The sequence below is a fragment of the Botryllus schlosseri genome, chromosome 14 (genome assembly GCF_051294905.1).
Source record: "Botryllus schlosseri isolate E-star chromosome 14, Bs_hap1, whole genome shotgun sequence".
NCBI lineage: Eukaryota > Metazoa > Chordata > Ascidiacea > Stolidobranchia > Styelidae > Botryllus > Botryllus schlosseri.
Genome location: NC_137249.1, coordinates 11,510,935 through 11,534,998, shown reverse-complemented (window position 1 = coordinate 11,534,998; position 24,064 = coordinate 11,510,935). Strand labels below are relative to the sequence as shown.

The 24,064-nt window shown below is 40.5% G+C and overlaps 1 protein-coding gene across 1 annotated transcript; it reads right to left on the bottom strand.

The window, feature by feature from the left end:
• Positions 1-9,689: 9,689 nt before the first annotated feature.
• Positions 9,690-17,025, bottom strand: LOC145456272 (pinopsin-like). Its single transcript, XM_080334351.1, has 8 exons — positions 16,806-17,025; positions 13,439-13,641; positions 12,192-12,354; positions 11,815-11,919; positions 11,526-11,749; positions 11,280-11,426; positions 11,126-11,215; positions 9,690-10,185 (listed from the first exon to the last, which is right to left on the bottom strand). The coding sequence occupies exons 1-8, from the start codon at positions 16,945-16,947 to the stop codon at positions 10,072-10,074; spliced, it is 1,188 nt and encodes a 395-aa protein (XP_080190477.1). The 5' UTR covers positions 16,948-17,025; the 3' UTR covers positions 9,690-10,071.
• Between the last annotated feature and the right edge of the window lie 7,039 nt (positions 17,026-24,064).

The following is a 24,064-nucleotide window of genomic DNA, read 5'->3' as shown; positions in this document are numbered from 1 at the left end:
GGCCAGATTTCGCTAAAATAAAGTTTTTTCATGTAAAAAATTGTCAGTTTATGACGCAAAAAAGTTTTATTCAGGCCAAACTACTTCGTAAGGACAGACAGTTCGAACCAGCAATGAAGATGAGTGGTACAATTCTAACATTATGTGCGAAAACACCTAATTTGCATACGTTAGGTAAAATTTGGTCAAAAGTAGAATTTTTAAAGTAAAAAATGTCAAAAGTTTGATTTTTTAGGTCAAAATCTTCCGATGTTTAGGTAAAAAAAATCGCCCTACAAATGACAGTTTCACGGTAGTTGAGCTAAATTTGAACTAACCCTTGTGGGGGTGCGCGGGGGTCCGTCACGGTCCAAAAGGGGTCCGCGAAGACAAAAAGGTTGATAACCACTGCCGTAAGATAACCGGACCTCGATCTGACATATTGTCGTCGGCTATACGCTAGTGCGCAGCGGATTGACAAATTCTCTGGTCCGACTCCGATCCTGTTTTTCAAGTCTCTGGCCCGGCTGCAATCCGGCTCCAGTGAAAGTACTGATCCGGCTCCGGTCAAATATGTAAAAGTCCGGCCGGATATCCAATCCGGCTCCGGCCCATGCTCCGCCCTACGTGACGGTACAGTAGCTCCGTGAATTTATAATTATGACTCGTTTATTTTCGCTCTGGCTTGGTGGTTACTCGCGTGTGGTTGGTAGTTATTTTGTTACAAAAGTCATGCTCATCAATAACGATTATGGCCATATCAACAAAGTACTGATCCGGATACAATCTGGCTCCGACCGCATCAGAAAAAGTACTGATCCGGCTCCGGTCAAAAATGAAAAACTCCGGTCGGATATCCAATCCGGCTTCGGTCCATGCTCCGCACTACTATACACACACGTACACACACTCGCCCCATTTCATTTCATCGCTTGTCGTTTTTATGTTGCAAGACACGCTGCGGTATGACGCTCGATTGGACTTGATGTTACATTCAGGACCGTAACTGCCGCACCCCAAACCCCTCAATTGGGGGCCCAATTCGAATAGGGCCGAAAATTATTTCGTGAATGAACATAAATTATAAAGTATTACTTTGAAAATTTATGCGACTTTATACAATTTTTTTTGCGCTACGCGGGATTTCATGTTGCCAATTATTTTAATTTTGTAATACCCTTTCCCCAAGAAAAAATACGCATGATTTATAGAATTGGGCATTTTGGCGTCGGCCATTACTGCGCCACGACGCACCAAGACATATAAAGTTTTTGGCCATATAACATGCGACTCCGAGAAGTGTACCAGAACGATCGGCATCGTGAAAATAATGGCCAAGAAGGATTGCCCTAATCCGGACCGAAAACTTCGTTATATATACATAATAATGTTTAGAGACAAGCGTAGAGACAAGTGTACCTGTTTGATGCGGGTGTGATCAGACTAGTATTGCGTACTGTCTGTACCACCATTATTGCTGTCTGCTTGCTATGTGTATCGGTTGGACCCTTTCTCTCCTCTCTCTCTCTCTCTCTTTCTCTCTCTCTCTTTCTTTCTCCCTCTCCCTCTCTCTGTCTCTATCTCTCCCTCTCTTTCTCTCTGTCTCTCTCTCTCTCTCTCGCTATCCTGTAGGGCAGGGCTGGCCAACCTTTTCGGCCGAAGGGCCACATTCGATTGACGAACTCTTGCGCGGGCCACAATCCGCGCGAAGCGCGAAAAAATTTTGAAGTTGATTGGTTAATAATATTGTCACTTGACTATGTCGCTGGGCTAAGTTTGCGATGACTGGGCTATCGCCATGGTGCATTGACATATCGATATCAAAAGCTGAGACCAACATCGTCAATCATTTCGTGCCTAGGTTTCGTATTCGACGGTCTTACTGCGAGCGAAAACGCGAGGTCGCATATGTTGAACGACACTTTGTCTCGTAATCGCGAATATAGTTAGACTCAATCTGATACATTAGGTGTTCTTCCATTTTCACAAAAGGGCAACAATAATAAAAACAAGAAATCGACTGACAATATATTGCGCTAAGCTTGTAGAAAATTTTAACCTTTGATATATCTATCGCAAATTATTCTGCTTTATTGCAGTATACGAAGATATACCAATATGTGACTGGCTGATGGATCCGTCAATGCGTCGGAACAGATATTTTAGTCATCACATATCAAGTGTTGCGGTGCAATCCATATTTTATGATATTAGAAATCTCGGAAATTACCTCGCGGGCCACTCAAAACCGTCTCGCGGGCCACATGTGGCCCGCGGGCCACGGGTTGGCCGGCGCTGCTGTAGGGGGTCTGGGGGCGAAGCCCCCCACAAGTTTGGTTTATCTCCCTATCCTGGCCCAAGACAAACGTTTTGGGGTGGGCCTGCAGCCCTGGTTACAGTTCGTGTTGTACGCACTGGCCTAGGGCCTAATGACCGCTCTGTGTTCTCATGCAATTCTGATCACACACGCATATCCAAGGAGCTTATTTTTTTATAGATTACAGATTTGCAGAACAGCCAAATAGTATCAATGAATACAGTCAGCACACGAGATTTTCGGACCATGACCTGATATATCGACCTCACATACCTAAACATGCAACCTCATTTTATCACTTGTCCTTTTCATGTTATCTTCTATAACTTTTCCTTCAGTGTACATGCCTCTTTTTTACATCGTCTAGGCCAGAGGTCTCAAACACGCGGCCCGCGACAGCATTTTCTGCGGCCCGCGACGGCATTTTGGAATTTCAAGTATTCGATAATATATGCCAGTGCCACATATCTTTTTTAGATAGGCTATAGCAGCGGTCGGGAACCTATGGCTCGCGAGCCATGTATGGCTCTTTTGGGTATAAGATATGGCTCTTTGCCAAATTTATAAATTTTTACTGAATTGCTCAATATTGCAGCAACTTGTTAGTACATTTTCATCACGACCAGAATAATTATTCTCGTGACCGTATAGACATGTCTTTGAGAGTTATAGACAGTAACGTTTTCTGGGTTAGGGGCTCGGGCAGCCCTTTTCAAAATTCTCAATTATGAGTTACTGTCGCGCCGGAGACCAATATCACTCGCGAATTCGATATACCCGACTCGAAATCTTGGGTTGCACGATACGTTGATTGATCAAAGAGAATAGCAGACATGGCGATGCCCAATGCACATGAATGACAACGGAGTTATCAAATATATCCTGATCTTCGGCGCGAAATTTACTGCCATGGAAGTGACATTCATAATTACAAACAACGCCAAAGCTATCTACGTTATTGATTTATAAGTCGCTCTGTAATACCAGCGATAAAACGTAGGCGTGTAGCGCAACATTATATGTTCTCGCCGAAACTTCGAGTATTGAGAAGTCGATCAGTATTCAGATTTCCGGAAGCAGTGCAACAGTTGCATTCAGTTCACATCAGTTATTATAAATTCTAAGCTATTTACGATGAATTGCGGTACCAATGGCGAAGATTGGCCCGTCCGAGCCTTACCTATCGCATCGGGCTGCATTTTCGAATAATAAATATGCAAGTCGCCTAATTTTGAGAGCAAAATGTTCAAAATTCAGTCATTCATTAACAGCGATAGAAAATACCATTGGTAATTGAAATTTTCTCAATTTTCATTCATTCATCCTGGCGACAGGTAACGAGCTGCCTCACTTGCCTCCCCTGACCCCATGTCACTGATGGATCACACCTCACATTGGGGGTATACTGCTGTAGTGATCATGTTTGGGTCCAATTACGCATGTGATCATGGGTTGTCGCATTTAAAAGGAGCATCACGACGAAACTACTTTCTCGTAACTGAAATTTCGCATGCTCGAATACGTTTACCAGCATGATTAGTGCTCGCAGAGAAAATGAGGCGCACACGACCAATCCCATGTGCTACCATGACGTCACGAATTTCCAATTGTTGATTGACATGTATGGCTCTTTGGGAGTTAAAATGGAAAAAATTGGGCCAATATGGCTCTTCGGACGAAAAAGGTTCCCGACCACTGGGCTATAGGAACTTGAAGTTCACCCTAAAACTACTATAAAACACTGAAATCCCAACAAACTACACTATCACATCATTTTTAAAAGCTACCATGCGGTAGAACAGGGGTCGGCAACCTTTTTCTAGTCGCGGGCCAAATTTCGGTTGTACAACTTTTTGGCGGGCCGGAATTTTTCTTAGTACTATATTTTACGCTCACTTCGGTATATTATCCTACATTGCTGCAATCTCAATCATACCAATCAAAAGACACATGTATTTACACTTCAACAACACAGAATAAATGTGACAATTGACGCAGCTTGCTTTGTGAAAGATTTTCAACTTCTGGTAACAAGTCAGATGAAACAAGAATCAGACCCTATTCAAAATGGACGTCCGGAATACGTGATCTTAGCTTGCTCTTCGTGAATTTCATCGTTCAAAACTATTGTTCACATGCGTACGTGCTTCCAAAAATCGATGCAATTTCTTTTGCATTGTTGGTCAAGCTGGGATAAAGACCAATTTCAAGAACGTACTCTTTGTCAAAGTCATGCAGCGATACGCTCTTTGTATGATATTTGTCATTCAATTCAACTGCTTCGCATTTCAGAAAGGCCCATTTGAAATTTTCAGGCAATGGCGTCCACATTAAACAAAGTACTGACTAGTCAGAATTCATTTTGTAGATAAGGAATGTCGGAAAAGCGGGTGAATATTCAGTAGTTAAATTTCGTATCACAGTTACAAATGTAGTGTTGGTACTAGGTTTTCTCTCCTCAATTATAGGAAAGTGAGCATAATTTTCTTTGTACTGTTGACATTTCCAGAGTCACAGATTTGTTTTGAATGCGCCTCAACATCTTATGTATTTAGTTGTTTTCCCTCTGAAGTTGCAAATTCAATTTGTTCAGATGTGACATGGAATATACCAGGAAAGCATGATGAGATAGGCCTACCTATTTTCGATTACAAGATTATGAGTCGGCGATATTTGTGTTTTCGAGGAAAGTTGCTATTTCATTTCTGAGTTCATACAATCGTGTAAGCATAGATGCTCGACTTGATGCGCGAACATGACAGATATAGGCCTACATGACATCGCCATATTGATTCTCTGCTTCTAGTAATATCTGGCGTAACTGATTCAGTTAATGAGACAAAAATCATATTAACAGTTTTCACCATTGTGGCCAAAACACTATTCAGGTTTTTTTGTCTTGGCACACAATGCCTTCTGGAAAATTAAACTATAGATATAGGCTAACTAAGTAACTAACATACGGAGGCTAGTTATCTATAATTGAACAGTTTGAGATTCCGTCATTGCGTCTGAGATGTTCCAAGCGTTTTTGAAGCAAAGGAAGATCACCTTTATTGTCCCACCCCATTAGAGTGGTGAACCCTTTAAAAAAGTATGGAACACCTTCGGTTGCGAGATACACCCGATTGATAAGCACTAATCCAGTCTAGTCTATTTCCATCTCCTACTTCAACCACCTTCGTTTTATGGCGTAACAATAGACTAATACGATGTCGGCTACCATTATATCGTAGCAATGCCGCATTTTTTCATGCAGTGCTGCACTGCAGATTGAAACTCATTATGAAACGGCGAGCCGTATTCTTGTGGTAACTAATTATTATGTCGCGGGCCGGACGATTTCGCTTGGCGGGCCGTAGGTTGCCGACCCTTGCGGTAGAAGATCAGCTATTACGTCACATTTCTAGTTCATGATGATATAACATGACCCGTTGATGATTCATGACTGAAAATTGTGATTTGGCTTTGTGCGATCTTTCGTAAAATTACTCGATTTCGGATTGAATAAAATGACTCGAGTTGAGTCGAGTCAAACGTTAAAATCAGAGCAGGACTTGCGACTCGGAACGGTGACTGGGCAATCCTACGGATGCAACAATCTATGAAACTGTCATGGGGAATAGTAATATATCAAAAGGTCATAGCTTGCGTTGCGTAGGGTATATATAGCTATCTAACCAGGTCAGTATGGCAACCATCGGTATTATGTGACCCCTGTGACATATAGTTGGTTACATGCTATAGGTTTTGTCTGATCTCTTCATCCATGATATTATCGGTGGTGAGTAAGGTAGTAGTACGCTCCACAGCTGTAACACCAATGAATTCATCGGCGATTGGACATTTCTATTCCAGGGGTTCTTAACCAGGGTCCGTAGACCCTTTCGGGGTGCGGAGCACAACATCATGGCGTACGAAGTGCATTGTGGATTTAGGCTCATATGCTGTGGAATCAGGGATATCTAGACTCTTAGACTTCTAGATATCCCTGTGTGGAATATTTTCTTTACCAATTTATTAAACTGGAAAATGGTCTTCGCGCTACGCGCGATTTTACGTGTACGGTCTTTCTAATTTTAATATAGGTACAATCAGAAATTGTGTTGAAAATGAACAGGGGCTACGAGAAATCTTATTGGAAGCACGAGGGGTACGATCGCTAAGGTCAAGAAACAATGCTATTGCTAGGGCTCAATCATGATTATATTCAAGTTGTGACTGATATGTTCCAATATTAATCGAAGGCACAATCTGACGCTGATTTAATTTGACTTTGGCAATGACATAGTAACAATAGTCTACTTATGACGACTATCATAAGCCGGATTAGGCTACACCACTCAAATGCTCTGATATCAGATCAATCTTCAGCAGATTTTAAAATATTCTACATAAAATTGTGGCACGTCAAAGGTCCACTAGCTGCAATATTATAACCCGACAGTTTGACGATGTCATGATGAATGTTCCCTCTAATTTTTGGCGCATCTGCGCACACTCACCAACTCATTGCGCAGACCCTTGGACAACAGTGCGTAACGACTAAAAAAAAGGTCGTCACTTCGGATTTTTTGTGCGCAACTTAAATTTTCTGTGCGCAGAGACCTAGTCAGCACTGCGCATTTGCGCACGTGTGCAGCTTAGAGGGAACATTAGTTATGATGAATCCTCTCGCATGATGTCTGTAACTCATTATTTGAACAAATAATGCCTGGCATAAAAACAATTTTATTCAAATATTTGAAAATATGATTTTTTTCTGTGTCAAGCGTGAATAGTACAATAGTAAATTACATTTTCATGATGTCTGTGGAATGCCTGTCTTTAAGCTCCTGTCAAATAAGGCCTACTTGGAAATTCATCCTTGAATATCCCTATTACTTGTGGTGCGGCCCGCGGCGTCATCAAGACTAAGGAATTGGCCCGCGAGCACATTTGAGTTTGAGACCTCTGGTCTAGGCCCAAAAGGGTGTCTCATTTCAAAGACTACTTGAAGTCGTTTCTACACCCTTCTATCTGTTCATTGTATCGCAATCTTGTGGTGTATTGATCTGATGAAAATATTAATAATAAACTAATACTGGTGTTATCTCCTGTTACTTTTAATTCAGTGTGCACGCCTCTGATTTATATGTTCTATGTCAAGGTGTCTGATTTAAGCACTACTCCATGTATTTTCGACTCCTTCATATCCTATCCTTTCCACCATTTTATCGCAATCATGCGTTGTTTTGAACTGATGCAAATATTAATAAACGATGAATGAATTGATCCAGGAGGATCCTTACCCTTAACTGGCCTTAACCTTACATTCATATATTGGAGATTTGCGATAGTTTGTGTATATATCGGGGCTTTAATGACAGGTGACATTTCTTGTCACGTATGAGGCTCAAATTTCGTTTTGAATGAGTAGGGACGGGAGATTAAATACTATATGGACTAAGTTTACCAGAAATGGGAGGACTCATCGTGGCCGTATCCAAAGCCGCAATTGGAGAGGCTCAAGTCCGAAGGGGGCTCAAAATGATTTCTAAATTTAATTTAAATCGAGTATCTTATTATATTTTATTTCTCCGATTCGAACATTTTCTCTGCGCTTCTCGTGATTTACTATCGCAATCAATTTTGACTTTCGTGAGGACGCCTATATCCTCCAGTAACTGAACTGAACGGCATTGCCAAGATGAAATGTAGTGGTATTAAGCTATATATGGTTCATAAAAATATATGAAACCTGCAGTATTGTGGCGGTGATTGACGGTGAATCCCCCCAGAAGGTATGTTGAGTATCATATTGAGGTCCCACGATCAAGATTTTGTAGGGAACCGATATAATTCTGTTACGGTTCTACTACTATTGTATCGTTGCATGAGACATCTTAAAACTATGATTTTCCCCCACGGTCAGGTATGGACTGTAGGTAGTTATGGCTAGTATCCCTTGCTTCAATTTTATTTAGATTGCCTACCCCAATTCAACCTGCAATCTTGACAGTCGATTGCGACATGAAAATTTCTTCAAGCGTGCATCGCCGCTGACGAGGAAAAATCGGTAGCTTCGTGGAATTCGAATCTTTATTATTGTAACTAAATTTACAAAACATTAGAAGACCAAAGGTCCCAACAAATGAATGGGGCCTCATTTTCCAAATATGTTTGTTCCGCAATAGTCTTTGTTTATATCCTGTATATTCGATGTATGTCTTAAGTATAGGCTAGGTCAAATAGGCCTACTTTCGACTTTCCACGTCACGTACCATTACTGATTTCTCCCAACATATCCGTAAGAATTGTCCTGTCCAGTTGAGGTGACATATTTTCAACTTTCTGCAGGTGATTAGTGTACCAATTATTCATACTGAAGTAACTGTGAAATATCGAATCCTCGCACGATAATATATCTTCTCAAATATGAATACCAATATTATACCATATTCTAAATATCAGAAGGAACGAAAGAAATACCTCGTCTCAATTTTAACAAATTCACCCAAGCAATATAGTTTACTGAAGCGGTCTCAGATTCTATGATTGATGATAGATCACATATACGGATAGCGTTTTGTTCCAAGAGATTATTATAAATATAGTACGACCAACTACCTCGGCAGTATATATAAATGAAACTATCGGAAGTGGTGTTATTTCTTATAGAGATCCTGTGACCAGAAGCGCAATAACACACTATTGCTTTTCTGTGATCACAACATCTGTGCTATTTCAAACGATTTTCTACTTATACGGACTCAAATTGATAATCGAAGTTGGTTCGAAAAGATTTAATAATTAAATCGATGCGATCATCCGATATACTGAATATTACACTCATGGTCGGTGCGCATCTTTTTGAATTCTACAGAATCGTGATGGCATTGTGATAACAGTCGGATTTAATATGATCAACGCACTGCTATCGCATCGATTTTATGGATGGGTTTGCGCATTTGCGTGGGATATTTTGAGAGAATGGGCGTCCTCGTTAATTGGGTTCGACATAACTGAAGTTGTTGATTATCTCGTGAAATGTAACGGGCAGACTTCATCCTTACAATAAGGAACCGCTTGGGAAAAGGTATGCATAAGATATTCCACGAAGATAATGGCTCTCACATTGTCAGTCATACCACCGCACAATAGGCCGATATCATCTTGCCCGGGTGGTATTCTAAGTTAGTAACCTTCAAACCAGAGGAAATTTGCTCATTCAGTGACAAGGTCCATGCCGAATCCCTGTGACGTCGTAATCCAACTGAAATAGTTACGCGCACATACACGTAAGTCAGCAAAAGAACAGTACAGTCAGTCATCGATAAGAGTAGGCTACTAATATAATGTGTGTTTATCCGTATTTACGACGATCGAGTGTGCTTATAATTGGTATAGTAAGACATTTGATAAGTCCGCATATCAGGGACCAAAATATGGTCTTTTTACCCCCCCCCCCGTTTGAGGTTTAAGGCATTGCAGCGCGATGTTCCTTCTAGCCTGGCAATTATATTTCACTCAAGCCGATCTTCATTTCGTCGACGCTCCTGACGCCCACTCTTGGCAACTTAGTCCATCGTAAACTGAACTTGTGTAAAACACATAAACCAAGCCAATATCACACGTATAGTATCAGAGTATGTAGCATCATGACAGACATAGTTATTATAAATCTTTGCAGCCACATTCACATAAAAGTCAACGCCGATTGCTAATTTGAGATTTCCTTAGATATATACTTTACTGAAGACTACATGGGATCCATAAAATATGCCATCCGGATATCACGACGCTGGTGCAGTTTTATTGGAACTCGCTGCTGACGATAGCATGCTAGCATTGGCTTCTTCTTTTGGCAGTATGCCCTTGAAGACGGTTTTCATGACGCAGTCTCGAAACTGAAGATTCAAAGTATTTGTCAACAATAATGGAATTAGCCGTTAGGCCTATGTAAAATTATATAGTAGCATCGAAGGAATTGTATTATTTGATCCCGTATATATGCACCAACGAGTAGGCTATACCAGCATGAGAGAATCACGCGACTCCCATCAGTAAATAGTAATCCTTGCATAGCGCTGCAGTTGTTGTTACTGTTATTTTTTAAACCAAAAGATTTGGCGGTTATCGCCTGACGGCCACGTCACCCCGGTCAATTAAACTGACATATACGAAGAAAGGAGGTCGTATGAATTAACATTTATTATGATCACTTTCTGTAGTTAGGCACATGTGGATGATATCAGCACGACGATTTCCCATGAACTGTTGGAAAACAGGAGTGCGCGAGACATGTGATATCAACAGAACAGTGCATTTCTATGAACCTCATAAACAGTCGGGTTCCAAGTTGCTATGCGTAAAATAAGTCAATTTCACTTTTATAATTTTGACTCGAAGAGTCAAGTCGAGTCGTTTTCAATTCACCACCGAGTCAAGTTCGAGTCCAAGTCGGCGAGAAGAGTCGAGTCCAAGTAAAGGACTGGAAGCACGTTGCAAAACATAACATTATTATGGTCTCGAATAGCCAAAGAACTATTTGTACTTATGTAACTAATCGAATAAACTTGCGTGTGGCGACAGCATGCGGCACCACCACTGCGGTTATCGAAGCGTACAGTGTTTTCTCTTATTTTCATGTCGCTTTATATATAAAGCTATTGATTGTGCTTTTGGTCAGTTCGCTCAAGTGCTGCTTACAATAAACTTGTTGCCCGCTTAATGCGAATGATTATGAGGCCTGACACAATACCCGGTGGGGTGGGTGAAGCAGCCCACCTGAAACCGTTGAGGCCCAAATTACATGACATTGAAATCTAGTTGAATATGTTGAATCACCTGCTTATTGAGTCCAATATAAATCAGTGGATTGTAGACAGCAGCTGACTTCGCGAAAAATGCAGGTATTGCTCCCATCTCGTAGATTTTCTGAAAAAAGTCATTCATTTCACGATTGAAGGATATCCCTCGTATTTGGAACCTCACGTAGTACCTCGGTGAGAAATACGTTTGTCATGGCCACAGTCGCGTAAGGGAACCAGCACACGGCAAACGCAAGGACAAGAACTACAACCATCTTGGTGACTTCCTGGTCCGCACTGACATTGCTAGTACTTGTCACCATACTCGCCTTTTTCATCTGTAGTCCAGGAATGATTGGTGGATAATAGTTAAGAAAAACTACTTATATGGTGCATTTTTCGAATTCAAGAAAAATGGGTTGAATATTCAATCCTACCTCTCGTAGGCTCATGATAAGTTTTCCATAGGACAGGAATATCGCGGTGTAAGGAAATATAAAGCAGGTAAAGAAGTATACTACTAAAAATACTCTGGGACCCGTCTCGGTCAACCAATAATTTGGGGCACAGTTAGTCCCGAATCCTTCAGCTTCGAATCCGTTATATAGGAACATCATCGGTATATGCCACGCGAAGGAGTACACCCATGTGAATATTACCCCTGAATGTATAGAATGCCATCTGGTTACGTATTGAAGTTCGATGGAACATCACGGACGCATATACCCAAATAGGCATGTCGATCGGTAAAATGCACGGGACCGAACGGTTTGCAGACCACGAAGTACCTCTCAAAAGCCATTACCGCTACTGACATCAGACCAGCAACACCTAAAAAGTGTAGATCATAGGTTTACGGAACATCCATGTCACAACATCTAGAATCTTTGATTCTTTGAAATAACGATCAATTATCACTTTCTGCAGTTAGTCACTTGTGGATGATAACAGCACGACGATTTCCCATGAACTGTGCGAGAGACGGGTGATATCAACAGAACAGTGCATTTCTATGAACCTAATGGGCAATCGGGTTCAAAGTTGCGGCGTGTAAAAGCAAGTCTATTTCACTTTTATAATTTATAAATATTTCTTCGTCCTACCTGCAACAGACGCAGTTGCACCTTCAATCACACACATGGGTTTTCCGAGAAAAAATCCGCTGGCAATATTTGCCATGACATTCAAGGTGTTTCCACATACTGCTCCAATGAGGTCAGCCGCCGTCAAGTTTATGACAATGTAATTTAGTGGAGTTCTCACTACCTGAATGGATGCCGCGATACAAGAGATCGTTTTGGTTACAGTTAGCAACGCCATTCCTGAGAGGAGGCAGATTCATCCATCAGTGAGATGTTTCAATAATTTCTACATAAATAAGTAATGTCTAATGACTTCTGAGTAACAAGTGTTCATAGGCCTGTCTCCGTACAAGGATCATGTAGTCGTTGTTTAAGTATCAATGGTGTTTTGACTACATAGCAGAGGTCGTCTGAGTATAGTCATCATCGGTTCTCAAGTAGAATTAGAACTTTCTACACAGCTAGACCTAGAAGTAGCAAATTACAATTAAAAAATAGTATTCTAAGCCTAGTATTGCCTGGAAAACTGAAAACTGTCATGGAGAAGTAGAAGTATAGTCTAAATCATAACCACCTAAGCAAGTAATGCAAGTATACAAAGAAGTATTTCGTTATTGACCACCGCTGCGCTGCTACATAGCAACTTACGCTAGGCCGATAGTCTAGCTAATCTTTCTTATGATTCCTTATCTCTTTAATATCGGTATCGCGGCCTAGGTTTGATGTACGATTTTGTAAAACACCGCTTACACGGATCGGGTGGCGAGGACGAGCCTATAAATACCTCTCCTACACTTCGATAGGAATTCTGGAGTCGATCTTGGTCGGACTCAAAATCTATTGGAGGTGTGGCAGTGAGATTTATGATCGCGTGATCTAGTCACTCGCTGCAGCTGCATTTATTGATAGATAAAAAAGACAACGATGATCCAACGCATAGTGAATACTATACTGCACAAAAGGAAAGGTTGAAAGTATTTGAAAAACGTCCCGTGGTCAGCATTTTACTGTATTGCTCTTCCCCTAATGCTGTAACTCCAGATTATGTCTGGGAATTCACGATCGACTTCAAGAACTCTTGAGCATTTTTCTACAGCTAGTTGGTACTGCAAAAACGAGATAAACTGACCCAGTTTGAATGAAATCAGACTAGGATGCATGCGGTATTTAACGTAGTATCTCTGGTACACGGTCCCGGCTTACAGCCCTTGGCTGCTACCTATTTACTGATGGATAATTCCGCCTCTGCTCTTTTAGAAAATATTTACCCTATTCTTGTACGCTGTATAGAGCACCAAACCGTTGAAGACAATTGCCAGCACCAACACAAAAGACATATAGATTCCTATAATGCTGTACACTGCCCTTGGAACTCGTATAGCATATGGCGGGTTGAACGGATCCCACGGAGTGGCCTCTGTAGTTGCGAAGGTGGTGTTGAAGACTCCCATTGACGTATTTGGTACATCATCTAAAGCACAAAAATACGACAATGGTGTTTGTGAATTCTCACAATTGCGTGTTGCATTACGAGTAAAAGTCTTGTAATATGGCCTACATTGCCTGTAATATTTTTTTTTTTAAGTGTACTACAATATTACAATATTACAACATTACAAGATTACAATAAATTAAAATATAATAAAAATACTATAGTGTAGCAAAAAACATTAAGTGGAAGTGCAAAGGTTTTACTTCTTCGCTCCACCGCAAAGCCAGCAATTAAGACACTGTCAGAGCAAGCACAAGCTAATCCCTCACATTAACTGAATATGTAATAACTGATTGATACACTATCATGTTAATTGTGTGTTACATTTGTACATTTGATCATTCTAACTACCGGTTAGGCCTACTAAATCAGATTATTAATTAAAATAACTTTTCTTAAGGCCTTCAAATGGTTGAAGAAAATTGGAGAGCCATTTTACACGGTGTAAAAATATTTGAGGAGCCCTGCCATACAATACAACGTCCCGTCGCTTCGTTGAGGATATGATTTTGACTCATCCAAATATTCAGTTTGGCCATGGGCGCGATCAACAGTGTCGCGTCCCATCCCTGCAAGTATTGCCGGTGGTCTATGGGGTCTATAATGCATATTAGCACTCACCAACTTTTGGAAATTCCGACAAATTATGCTTATATCGGGGATTGAGCATGGACTGGGATGTATTTCTCATTAAGTAAGAGTAGAAAGTTAGGTTTTAAATTATTCGGGTTGGTGATTCAATACTACATACGGAGTATAGAGGCAAATATACCACAAATTTGACTACTAATTGGGGCCGTAAATTCCACACCCCAAACGCCGAAAATCCACTTCAAAACCAGTATTTAATGCGCGAATTACTGCCACAATAATTTTGAACTTTCCTAAACTTTGCCATGATAGGTCGATTACGTTGTATTTATATAACTCAGTCCATTGCAAAGTCGCAATGTAACGAACTTTATATTTTATCCCATATCTTACATACTCGAATCCTCTGCGATAACGAAAATTATTCGATTTGCCTGGATAGGAGGCATGGATAGCGAAACACCCACCAACATTTTGTACGTGGCCGACATAATTATGCAATAGCCCTTGCTATCAATGTATTGATCATTGAGACGTCTCGGATCTATAACACTGGTAAACACAACTTTTGTTGACTTGGATCAGACATTGGATTTCGACAAACTTTTGGACTCTGAATTAAAAAATTACTTCCTTTTTTCTTTGTCGCGTCAAGTTTTCATAGTATAGGTACCCACCCCGTTGTCTCATAACCCACTTAAAGGTACTGCTTTCAATATATTGTGTATATAGTATAGGCTACAACGTTTCGAAAACCACAAGCAGTCGAAAGCAAATCAACATGATCCAACTAAGCATTTGCACTGTTTTATTTGGTTCATTTAAACAGATATTGCTTCAGCAGGACAAATATAGTGCGAGTTGTAGGGTCCAAATTTACGCTAATAACTCCTAAAACTGTGGGCTGTCTCGTTTGGTAGTAGAGCAATAGTCAGCCAATATATGTAAGCTCCAATCGACTCAGGTATCTTACCCCCATCATATTCGGATATTGGGGGGGGGTGCTTTCTCCTTGCCCATCGGTGACTATGCCAAGGTTTTACGGAAAATGATTTAGTTATTTTATCTTTTTTGAATGTCTACTGTCCGACATAAACATTTGGAAGTGATACATGTGTATCAGGGTTATATATGCATTCTTATTGTCTGACCATTAAGATAACACAATATTTCAAAGCTGACGTATTTGAATGATCCAATCCCAACCGTGCTTGTGATATAGCAACAATTCGATGTTTTTATGTTATTCTCAATGTTTCTGTACTATTCACGAATTCTAACTGAGTGTGCCATTGTTGCTGCACCTAAGACATTGCCATTTTGGACAATGTCACACTTTAAGGCCCATTTTGAGCTACCAATAGACATTTGCCACTCAGTTGAGTTGTAAATCGGGATTCCTACCTCCTCCACAAACCCATGGTAACACTATCATGTCAATGCCAGTACCACGGCAATACACAAAGCTACCGTAAGTTGCCTAGCGATGAAAACGCCGTTTCTCATGATCGAAAGTGAGATATCTTCGCTCTCTTGCCAAGTAATCTATTTTTAATTCGCAAGGATGCTAAAAGTTCCGAATGTTTCACTTCCAGGTCCCACAAACTATGTCATATCATTTAACTTGTGTCGATGGACTACTCTACGTTCTGATTCATCTTCGATTTCAGAATCTTTATCATTAGTCCTTCAACCGCTAAAATATTCATCTTATAGGTGTTTCAAGTTACACTGGATAAGCTGAATGGGGCATTGTACCTATAGCTGATAGTAAATGTAACGTTTATTTTTCCTGCCATATCCTGCAGTTTGCATCAAAAATATATCTGAGATATCCTCGGATTATTGCATCCTCTGACCAAAATGAGTGAAAGCATCGGCCTCGATCGATACCAGTACCTTTTTCCCTAATAATTCAATTGACGCCTTGGCTTATTATATGATAAAGGTGTGGATTTCTATATGGTATGGAAAAGTAATATGGCTAAATTCTTATAAATTTGCATATTTCGGGCATATGTCGTAGAGAAAAAACTTGAAGTGATAGAAGAAAACCAGCGGGATTTTTCGAATAGCATAACAAAATTAGCCTAAATCAAGTTCAAAATCAAAAACATATTGTACATTTAAAATTGTTGACCAGTGTAATCCTTTTCCGCATAACCCACGGTCTGGTATGGACTGTAGATAGTTACGGCTGGTATTCCGTGCTACATTTTCATTTCAATTACATGATTCAACGGGAAATCTTTACAGTCCGTCAGTGCTATCGCTACGAAAATTCTCAATTCGCTTCGCTTGCGCATCATCTTATGTGCAACATTAATTCGTGGTTGCAGCATGGTAATTCTGTTATGGGTACACCCCCCCCCCACACACACACACACACACACACCAGTATAATACTAAACGGTCAACCAATTATCTGGTTCGGCCTCATTTTTTTAAATAAATATATCTGTTCGATAATGGTCTATGACTATGCCCGTAGTTCATCTATATGTTTCCGGTACAGGCTACTTCAAATACTTCCGATTTTCCACATCACGTACCATTGCCAATTTCTCCCAACATATCCGAAAGTATTGACTCGCCAAGCAGCGGTGACTGGTTTTCAACTGCGTGCAGATTATTTGTGTACCAATTATTCATACTGAAGCAACTGCGAAGTATCAAGACCATGCACAATAACATATTAAATCAAACCCCACGTGGTCGAATTCGTGATATCACCTCGTAGAATTACACAATTTTGATCCGTATATAGCCGAAGATGAATTATATTTTACAATGACTTATACTAGTAGGTAATTACAGACTGTGGCTCACCAGGCCCTTACGGGAGATAAGCGCCACTACTGCTTTTTACCATACTAATATTAATATTAATATTTATTCATATATATATATACAAATAACATATCACATGCAAAATATCAAAAGGAAATAATGAAATAATTCGTCTCATCCACTCAAACAAAATAATTTACTGAAGCGGTCCAGGATGCTAGGATTTTCGTGAGATCAGTAGTTAGGTCCTACGCACAACGTTTTCGTTTAGAAGGATTATTACAAAAGTAGTATACTACCTACTACCTCAACAGTAATTATAAATGAAACTATCTAAGGGCGATGCTATTTCTTATAGCGATCCAGTTGCCAGAAACGTAATAATGACTGTTGCATTTCTGTGATCAACAACACCTGTGCTTATTCAATCCCCTTTCTACTTATACGGACTCAAAATCATCATCGTCGTAGATTCGAAGAGATTTACTAATCAAATCGATATATCATCCGATATACTTAATATTGCAATCACGAGAGCTTCAATTGTTTTTGAATTCGGCAAAATCGTAATGACAGGATGATAAAAGTTGGATTTAGTAAGAGATCAACGCTGTGGTTTCGGATCGATTTTTACTAATGCATTCGTATATTCGTGTGGGATATTTAGAAAGAGACAGGCCTCCTCGTTCATGGGGTATCTACATAATTGGTATATTTGATTTACCCATAAAAATATAACTGGTGGATCTCGCCTATACAATTGTGAACGACTTGGTCAAAGCTTCGCGAGTGACATTGCATGAATATACCGCCTCTCTGCAATTGCTCATGCGATGTTTGGACCATGGGTTCCGATAGATATCAGTTAACCTTATAAGATGACTAAACCTTGCCCAGATTGAATTACAAACCTTCAAGCCAGATCAAAATACTCATTTAGTAACAACGACTTTGTCAAATCACTATGATGTCGATATACCGAAACAGTTACACACTCATAGCACGTTCGCAAATGATAAAATAGAACAATAAATCATCGATAAAATTACTACATACTATAATGGGTGTTTATCCGTATTTGCAAAATTTGACGCACAAAGTCATAGTTGTTGAGCGTCAAACTATCCCCCATATCCATCCACACGTTCGCACACGCCCCCAGCGATAAAAATTCAACATGTACTGGGATGTGTTTTTATTCGATTTCTGTATCGATAAATTTATAAATTTCACATCCTAAACGTCCCCTTCTTAATTATATTCGCACGCATGGATGCTATGGATTATATGTAATCGTATTTGAGAATTCAACATGAAATCTTCAGTTTATGGTGTCCCGCCCAGGAGTTAAAATATCACGCAGAGTTGAACACTCGATGCTTCGTGCTTTTTCGAGGTTACCCGACGACACCGTGCTGTCGTTGCCCTCGTCCTTCGACCGGATTCTTTTGAAAAATGTCTGGAAGAAATGCAGTCTCGAAACTGAAGATTAACTTCGTAGGTCACGCAAAGGATTCGAATTAGGTTCGCGACAAGATATCAGCGAAATCAATCATGTGCTCACTTCGAGATAGACTGCCAGGCTCGAAATACAGATTAAACTACATTGGTATAATTTCGACTTGTTTCACGTGTTTTCGTGGGCTCACGTTTTTTTAAGTGCCCACGCGGGGGATATGAGGGGCCGCCTCGTGGTCGAAAATAGGATACATTCGGGGAATGGCCGCGCAGCTACATGTGTGATGTTACCTCATTGTGATGCAGACAACAGCTGTGTTTATTTCGCTTTCGCTGCGTTGAATCGCACACGTTCGTTCCGTGACCATCGTCACTTTCCATATCCCCGTTGGTGCGGAGTGCCAACGAGCAGTATAGGTACTGCGGCTGTTCCACAAAGTTTCCCTTGTGAGATACAAAATATGTGCAACAGGATGACGAACAGGGTCCGTGGACATATGAGCATGCGAAAGTACAGCATGCGACACATGAGCATGTAGGTTAAATTACGGGTTAGGGGAAGGTTAGGGTTGGATTTATGGTTGGGTTAGGGTTAGGCTTTAGGTTAGGATATATATAAGGGTTAATTTTAGGGCTATGTTTCGGGTTAGGGCAGGGCTGGCCAACCTTTTTAGCCAAAGGGCCACATTCCATTGACGAACTTTCGGGCGGGCCACTATCCGCGCGAAGCGCGAAAATTTTTTGAACTTCATAGGCCATTAATATTGTCACTTGACCTGCTGTATATCGCTGGGCCAAGTTTGCGAGGACTGGGCTATTCGGCGCATGGACATATCGGTATCGAAAGCTGCGACCAACATGCGTCAATCATATCGTGCCTAGGTTTCATAGTCGACAGTCTTACTGCGAGCGCGAATGCACGGTCGCATATGTTGAACGACACTTTGTCTCGTAATCGCGAATATAGTTAGACTCAATATGATGCATTAGGTGTTCTTCCATTTTCGCAAATGGGCAACAATATTAAAAACAAGAAATCGAGTGACAACATATTGCGCTAAACTTGTAGAAAATTTTCAACTTTGATAAATTTATCGCAAATTATTCTGCTTTATTGTAGTGTACGAAGATATACCAATATGTGAATGGCTGATGGATCTGTCAATGCTTCGGAACTGATATTTTAGTCATCACATCTCAAGTGTTGCGGCCAGACTAATCAAATTTTTGGTTGGCCTTGCAAGTTCACAATCTGTGCAATCCATTTTGATGATATTAGAAATTTCGGAAATTACCTCGCGGGCCACTCAAAACCTTCTTGCGGGCCAGATGTGGCCCGCGGGCCACGGGTTGGCCTGCCCTGGGTTAGGGTAAGTTTTTGGGTTATATAGTCACATGCTCAAGTGACTATATAACTGTCGTTTTCCATTGTGTCGCATGCTCATATGTCGGGCAACCCACGAACAGATGGAACGATCGAACATGCAGTAGAACAAAAATCCACGGTTGACTGCGTGCGAGTCATAATTACATCAGCAAAAAGAAAAAAGCTGCGACGCGTTGGTCTCCCGAAAAATAATGAACGAACCAGGGCGACCACTTAGTTAATGAGTACACGTTCAATACAGAACGCTAACAATAATGCACTCGCTACTTTTAAGGACTTACTACGATTACGTATGTTACAGTAATCAGTATCAGTAAGGTTGCTGCACCCATATTCTTGTTTATATTTAAGCTTAGGCTTTTTTTGCTGTCTCTTTCTGCTTGGATGTACAAGCTTGATCAAAATACTCTACTATAAAATAGCTTGATGTTTAGGATTATATAAACTGAGATCCAAATAAAATAAAACCCTTAAAATAGCTAAGCATTCTTTACCGACCCGGAATCGAAGGCAGGTCTGCCTCGCCGTTAGCATTGCTTATAGCACTAAACCAGAGGCATTCAAAGTAGTCATCGGTGGTACTCAAGTAGAAGTATAACATCATGAATTTCTAATAGTAGCTATTCCCAGGTAGCCTATATGAAAATGTAAGTATTCTAGGCCTAGTTTTGTATGAAAATAGGAAAACTGATACGTAAAAGTAGTTGAAAATCAAAACCCCCGTTAGCAGGAATTAGCAGGATGAAAGGTAGGTATTGATTTCTAACATAATTGCCCAATTTTGATGTGGCAATTATGCTACGCTATGGTCAATGCAGTAATTGGTTTCATCGTCACATGTGCTTATTTAGCGGTTATTCCGTTCAGTTCATTTTATTATTAAAATTTCGTAATTTCAAAACACCACAAGACTGCGATACAATGAAAGGATAAGGTGTTGAAACGACCTGGAGTAGTCTTTGAAATCAGATACCCACCTCGGCCTAGGCGAGGTAAAAAGGAGGCATGAATGGAAAGTAAAATAAGGTAATATAAAAGAACAAGAGACAAATTGAGGTGGCATGTGATGGTATAGGCGAGATCGATATGTCAGACAGTGGTCCGGTAAAATAGAGCATTCAGTGCGTTTTCAAGTGACACATATGGTTGTCTGCATGCCTTATTTTAGATATTTATATAGCGCGTTTCCGAATTTCCGAAACGGCACAGCACATGTGAATCTGTGGCGGCACAGAATTTTTGGAATCACTGGTCTACGTAGTTATCGCACAGATTTGAAACCTACGAAAAGTTGTGGCATTCATTTGCCGTGGTTTATCAGAATTATTAGTAAAGTAAATTTCCAGTGAACTATTGGAATGATACCACTCGATATTTCTGCTGCGCTCCAATAGAGCCCCAGCATCCGAGTAGACCTGGGGTTGGGAAACTATACGGCTCGCGAGGCAGATGTGGCTCTTTCGGTGTTGGCTTATGGCTCTCGGAAAAACTGAAGATGGCAATTATTAGCTAAAGCGGCGTTTCTTAAGCAAAACTCTCTCGTACACAAAACTTTCACGTACCCCGTGTCCAAAATCGGAACATCACGTTGTCATATTCGTTTCTATCGGTGTACCACGAATTTGCTGTCTTACACGCGCACAGCATGACATTTTTCTAATGTTTATGAATGAGTAATGAGTATATATAGTTTATAATATTGGTACTTCCATATATTATAGGGTTACCATATTTTTGTGGCACAAATTCCGGACGCTCTTTAGTGCCTACTACCGGATTTCAAAATGAGGTATAAGCACATTGTCGATCGATATGACGTCACACCAGTAAAGGTTTGTCCATCGACTAGAGGTGGTCACGATCCGGTTCAGGAGTATGTGGTTGTGTGTTGTAAGATTGTAACCAGGACCGAAGCCACATTTTGCAGCCCCCTCCCGCCCAAATAAACACTGCTCTTGAGTCCACCGTAGGGTAATCGATGCAACTTCCGGGGGTTTACTGTATGCCTCTGGTCGTTAAAGGATTTTATTGAATTATGTCAATAATATTGGTTCTTCCATATATTACTATATAATCTTGATCCTCTCTCCACCCACATGTTTAGAGGCGAAAATGGCTCTGCGCTATTGGCGGCAGGCTACTCGGGGGCAGCAAATGTCAGGTGATGACCTTTTTCGACAAGATTTCCAGTAACTATAATTGAATAGATCGAAACTATTTCAAAATTTGGGCGGCCTTTTCAGCGAAAGCCATGGGCGGCAGGAGCGTAATTGTACATCATTTAAGTCAGAGGTCTCAAACTCAAATGTGCTCGCGGGCCAATTTTCCAGTTTTGACGACGCCGCGGGCCGCAGCATCTATAGGGGGATTCTATGTCTTTCCAAGTAGACTAGGTCTTATTTGACGGGATGAAATTGTCCTATTCCAAAGTGAGCCGACTTACCAGACTGACATTCAACACACATCGTAAAAATCTCATTTAGTTTTGTAGCAATTTAGACCTGACACGAAAAAAATAATCACATTTATAACTATTTGAATCGAATCGCCGTTGTGCTTGATAGATAATAATTATAAGATATAGACACCATGCGAGCGGACAAATGCATGATGTCATCATAAAAGCTATCCCGTTATAATTTTGCAGCCACTATGAAGATTATGAATTTAACAGATTGATACGGTATTGATATGATATCACAGAATTTAGGGTCGAGCAGTGTAACCCAATCCAGGATTCGGGTATACCCCTGATAACTGGGCTATTTATCTTATGATTGTCCTCGGTCAAATACCTTGGAATATTGGGGCATATAGATAGCAATATATATATTATTGAATGTGGCATAGTAATAAAAATGTCGGAACGCCGAACATCGTTACATCGTTGGAGCGTACCACTGCGGTATTTCGTACCTTTGAGTGGCCTTAATAACATGTGTATGTAGGGACCCAAGATGTAACTAACAGATTGCCAATGGTTGCCATAACGACTTGCTTAGATAGCGGAATACCAAGCTATTACCTTCCGATCTATTACTATTCCCCATGACACGTGAATAGTTTGTTGCATCCATATGGCTGTAACCAAGTTACCGCGTTTCACTTGAGTCATTTCCATTTTGTCATCGAGTCAGCCGGAGTCCGAGTAATTCTGCGAAAGTTCGCGTCCAAGTCACAACTTACAAATTTCATTCACAAATCATCGAAGGGTCCAGTTTTATCATTGTGAATTGGAAATGTGACTAAATAGTGAATCTTCTATACTGCATGGTAGCGTTTCTAATAGTTCTAATAGTTTTCTAATAGTTTCAGGATTTCAGAGCAATTTCAGAGGAATCTCAACTTTTAAACCTGAAAAGATATATCTGGCACTTATATATTATCAAATATTTGAAAATCCAAATTGTCATCGCGGGCCGTACAAAATGCTCTGTCGGGCCGCGTGTTTGAGACCTCTGGTTTAAGTCATGTTCATGTCCCACCGATAATATTATTTATCAGTATAATCAATGTTCCCTCTAATCTGCGTGTGCGCAATTGCGCAGTGCTGACACGGTCTCTGCGCACAGAAAATCTAAGCTGCGCACAAACAATCCGAGGTGATGACCTTTTTTTAGTCGTTACGCACTGTTGTCAAAGGAACCGCGCAGTGAGTTGGTTCGCGACAAAATAGAGGGAACATTGACTATAATGCAGGCGCGCACTGCACCACTGAGCTATCTAAACACTGCACATTCGGTGGTCCCCAACCTTTTATGGTCGCGACTCCATTTCCAGTTTGAAAATGCTCCGTGGCTCAGCTCAAAATTTGATGAGGTGATTACTAATGTCCGTATATTTGCCCAGACTTATTCACGGCCTATTTTAGAAGCTGCATGATTACGTTCAACATCTTCGCGAACCCCAGAATAAAGGCAGACTACCCCAGGTTTAGACTCAGTGAAACTACCGTTATCTTGTAATTGCGATTACAATTAGACTTGAAATGAATGTCATTTCTATTTATTTTTGATCGCAGTTTTTGTGAGGGTGGTAGTCCCCATATTAAAACCGATATGTGTGATACTAAATCGAGCGCAGCGCGAAAAAAATCATGTAGCATAGATCTGCCCCAAAATATATTATCTATATTGATTTACGAAAAAGTTATGAGCTTACTTCAAGACTTCTAAA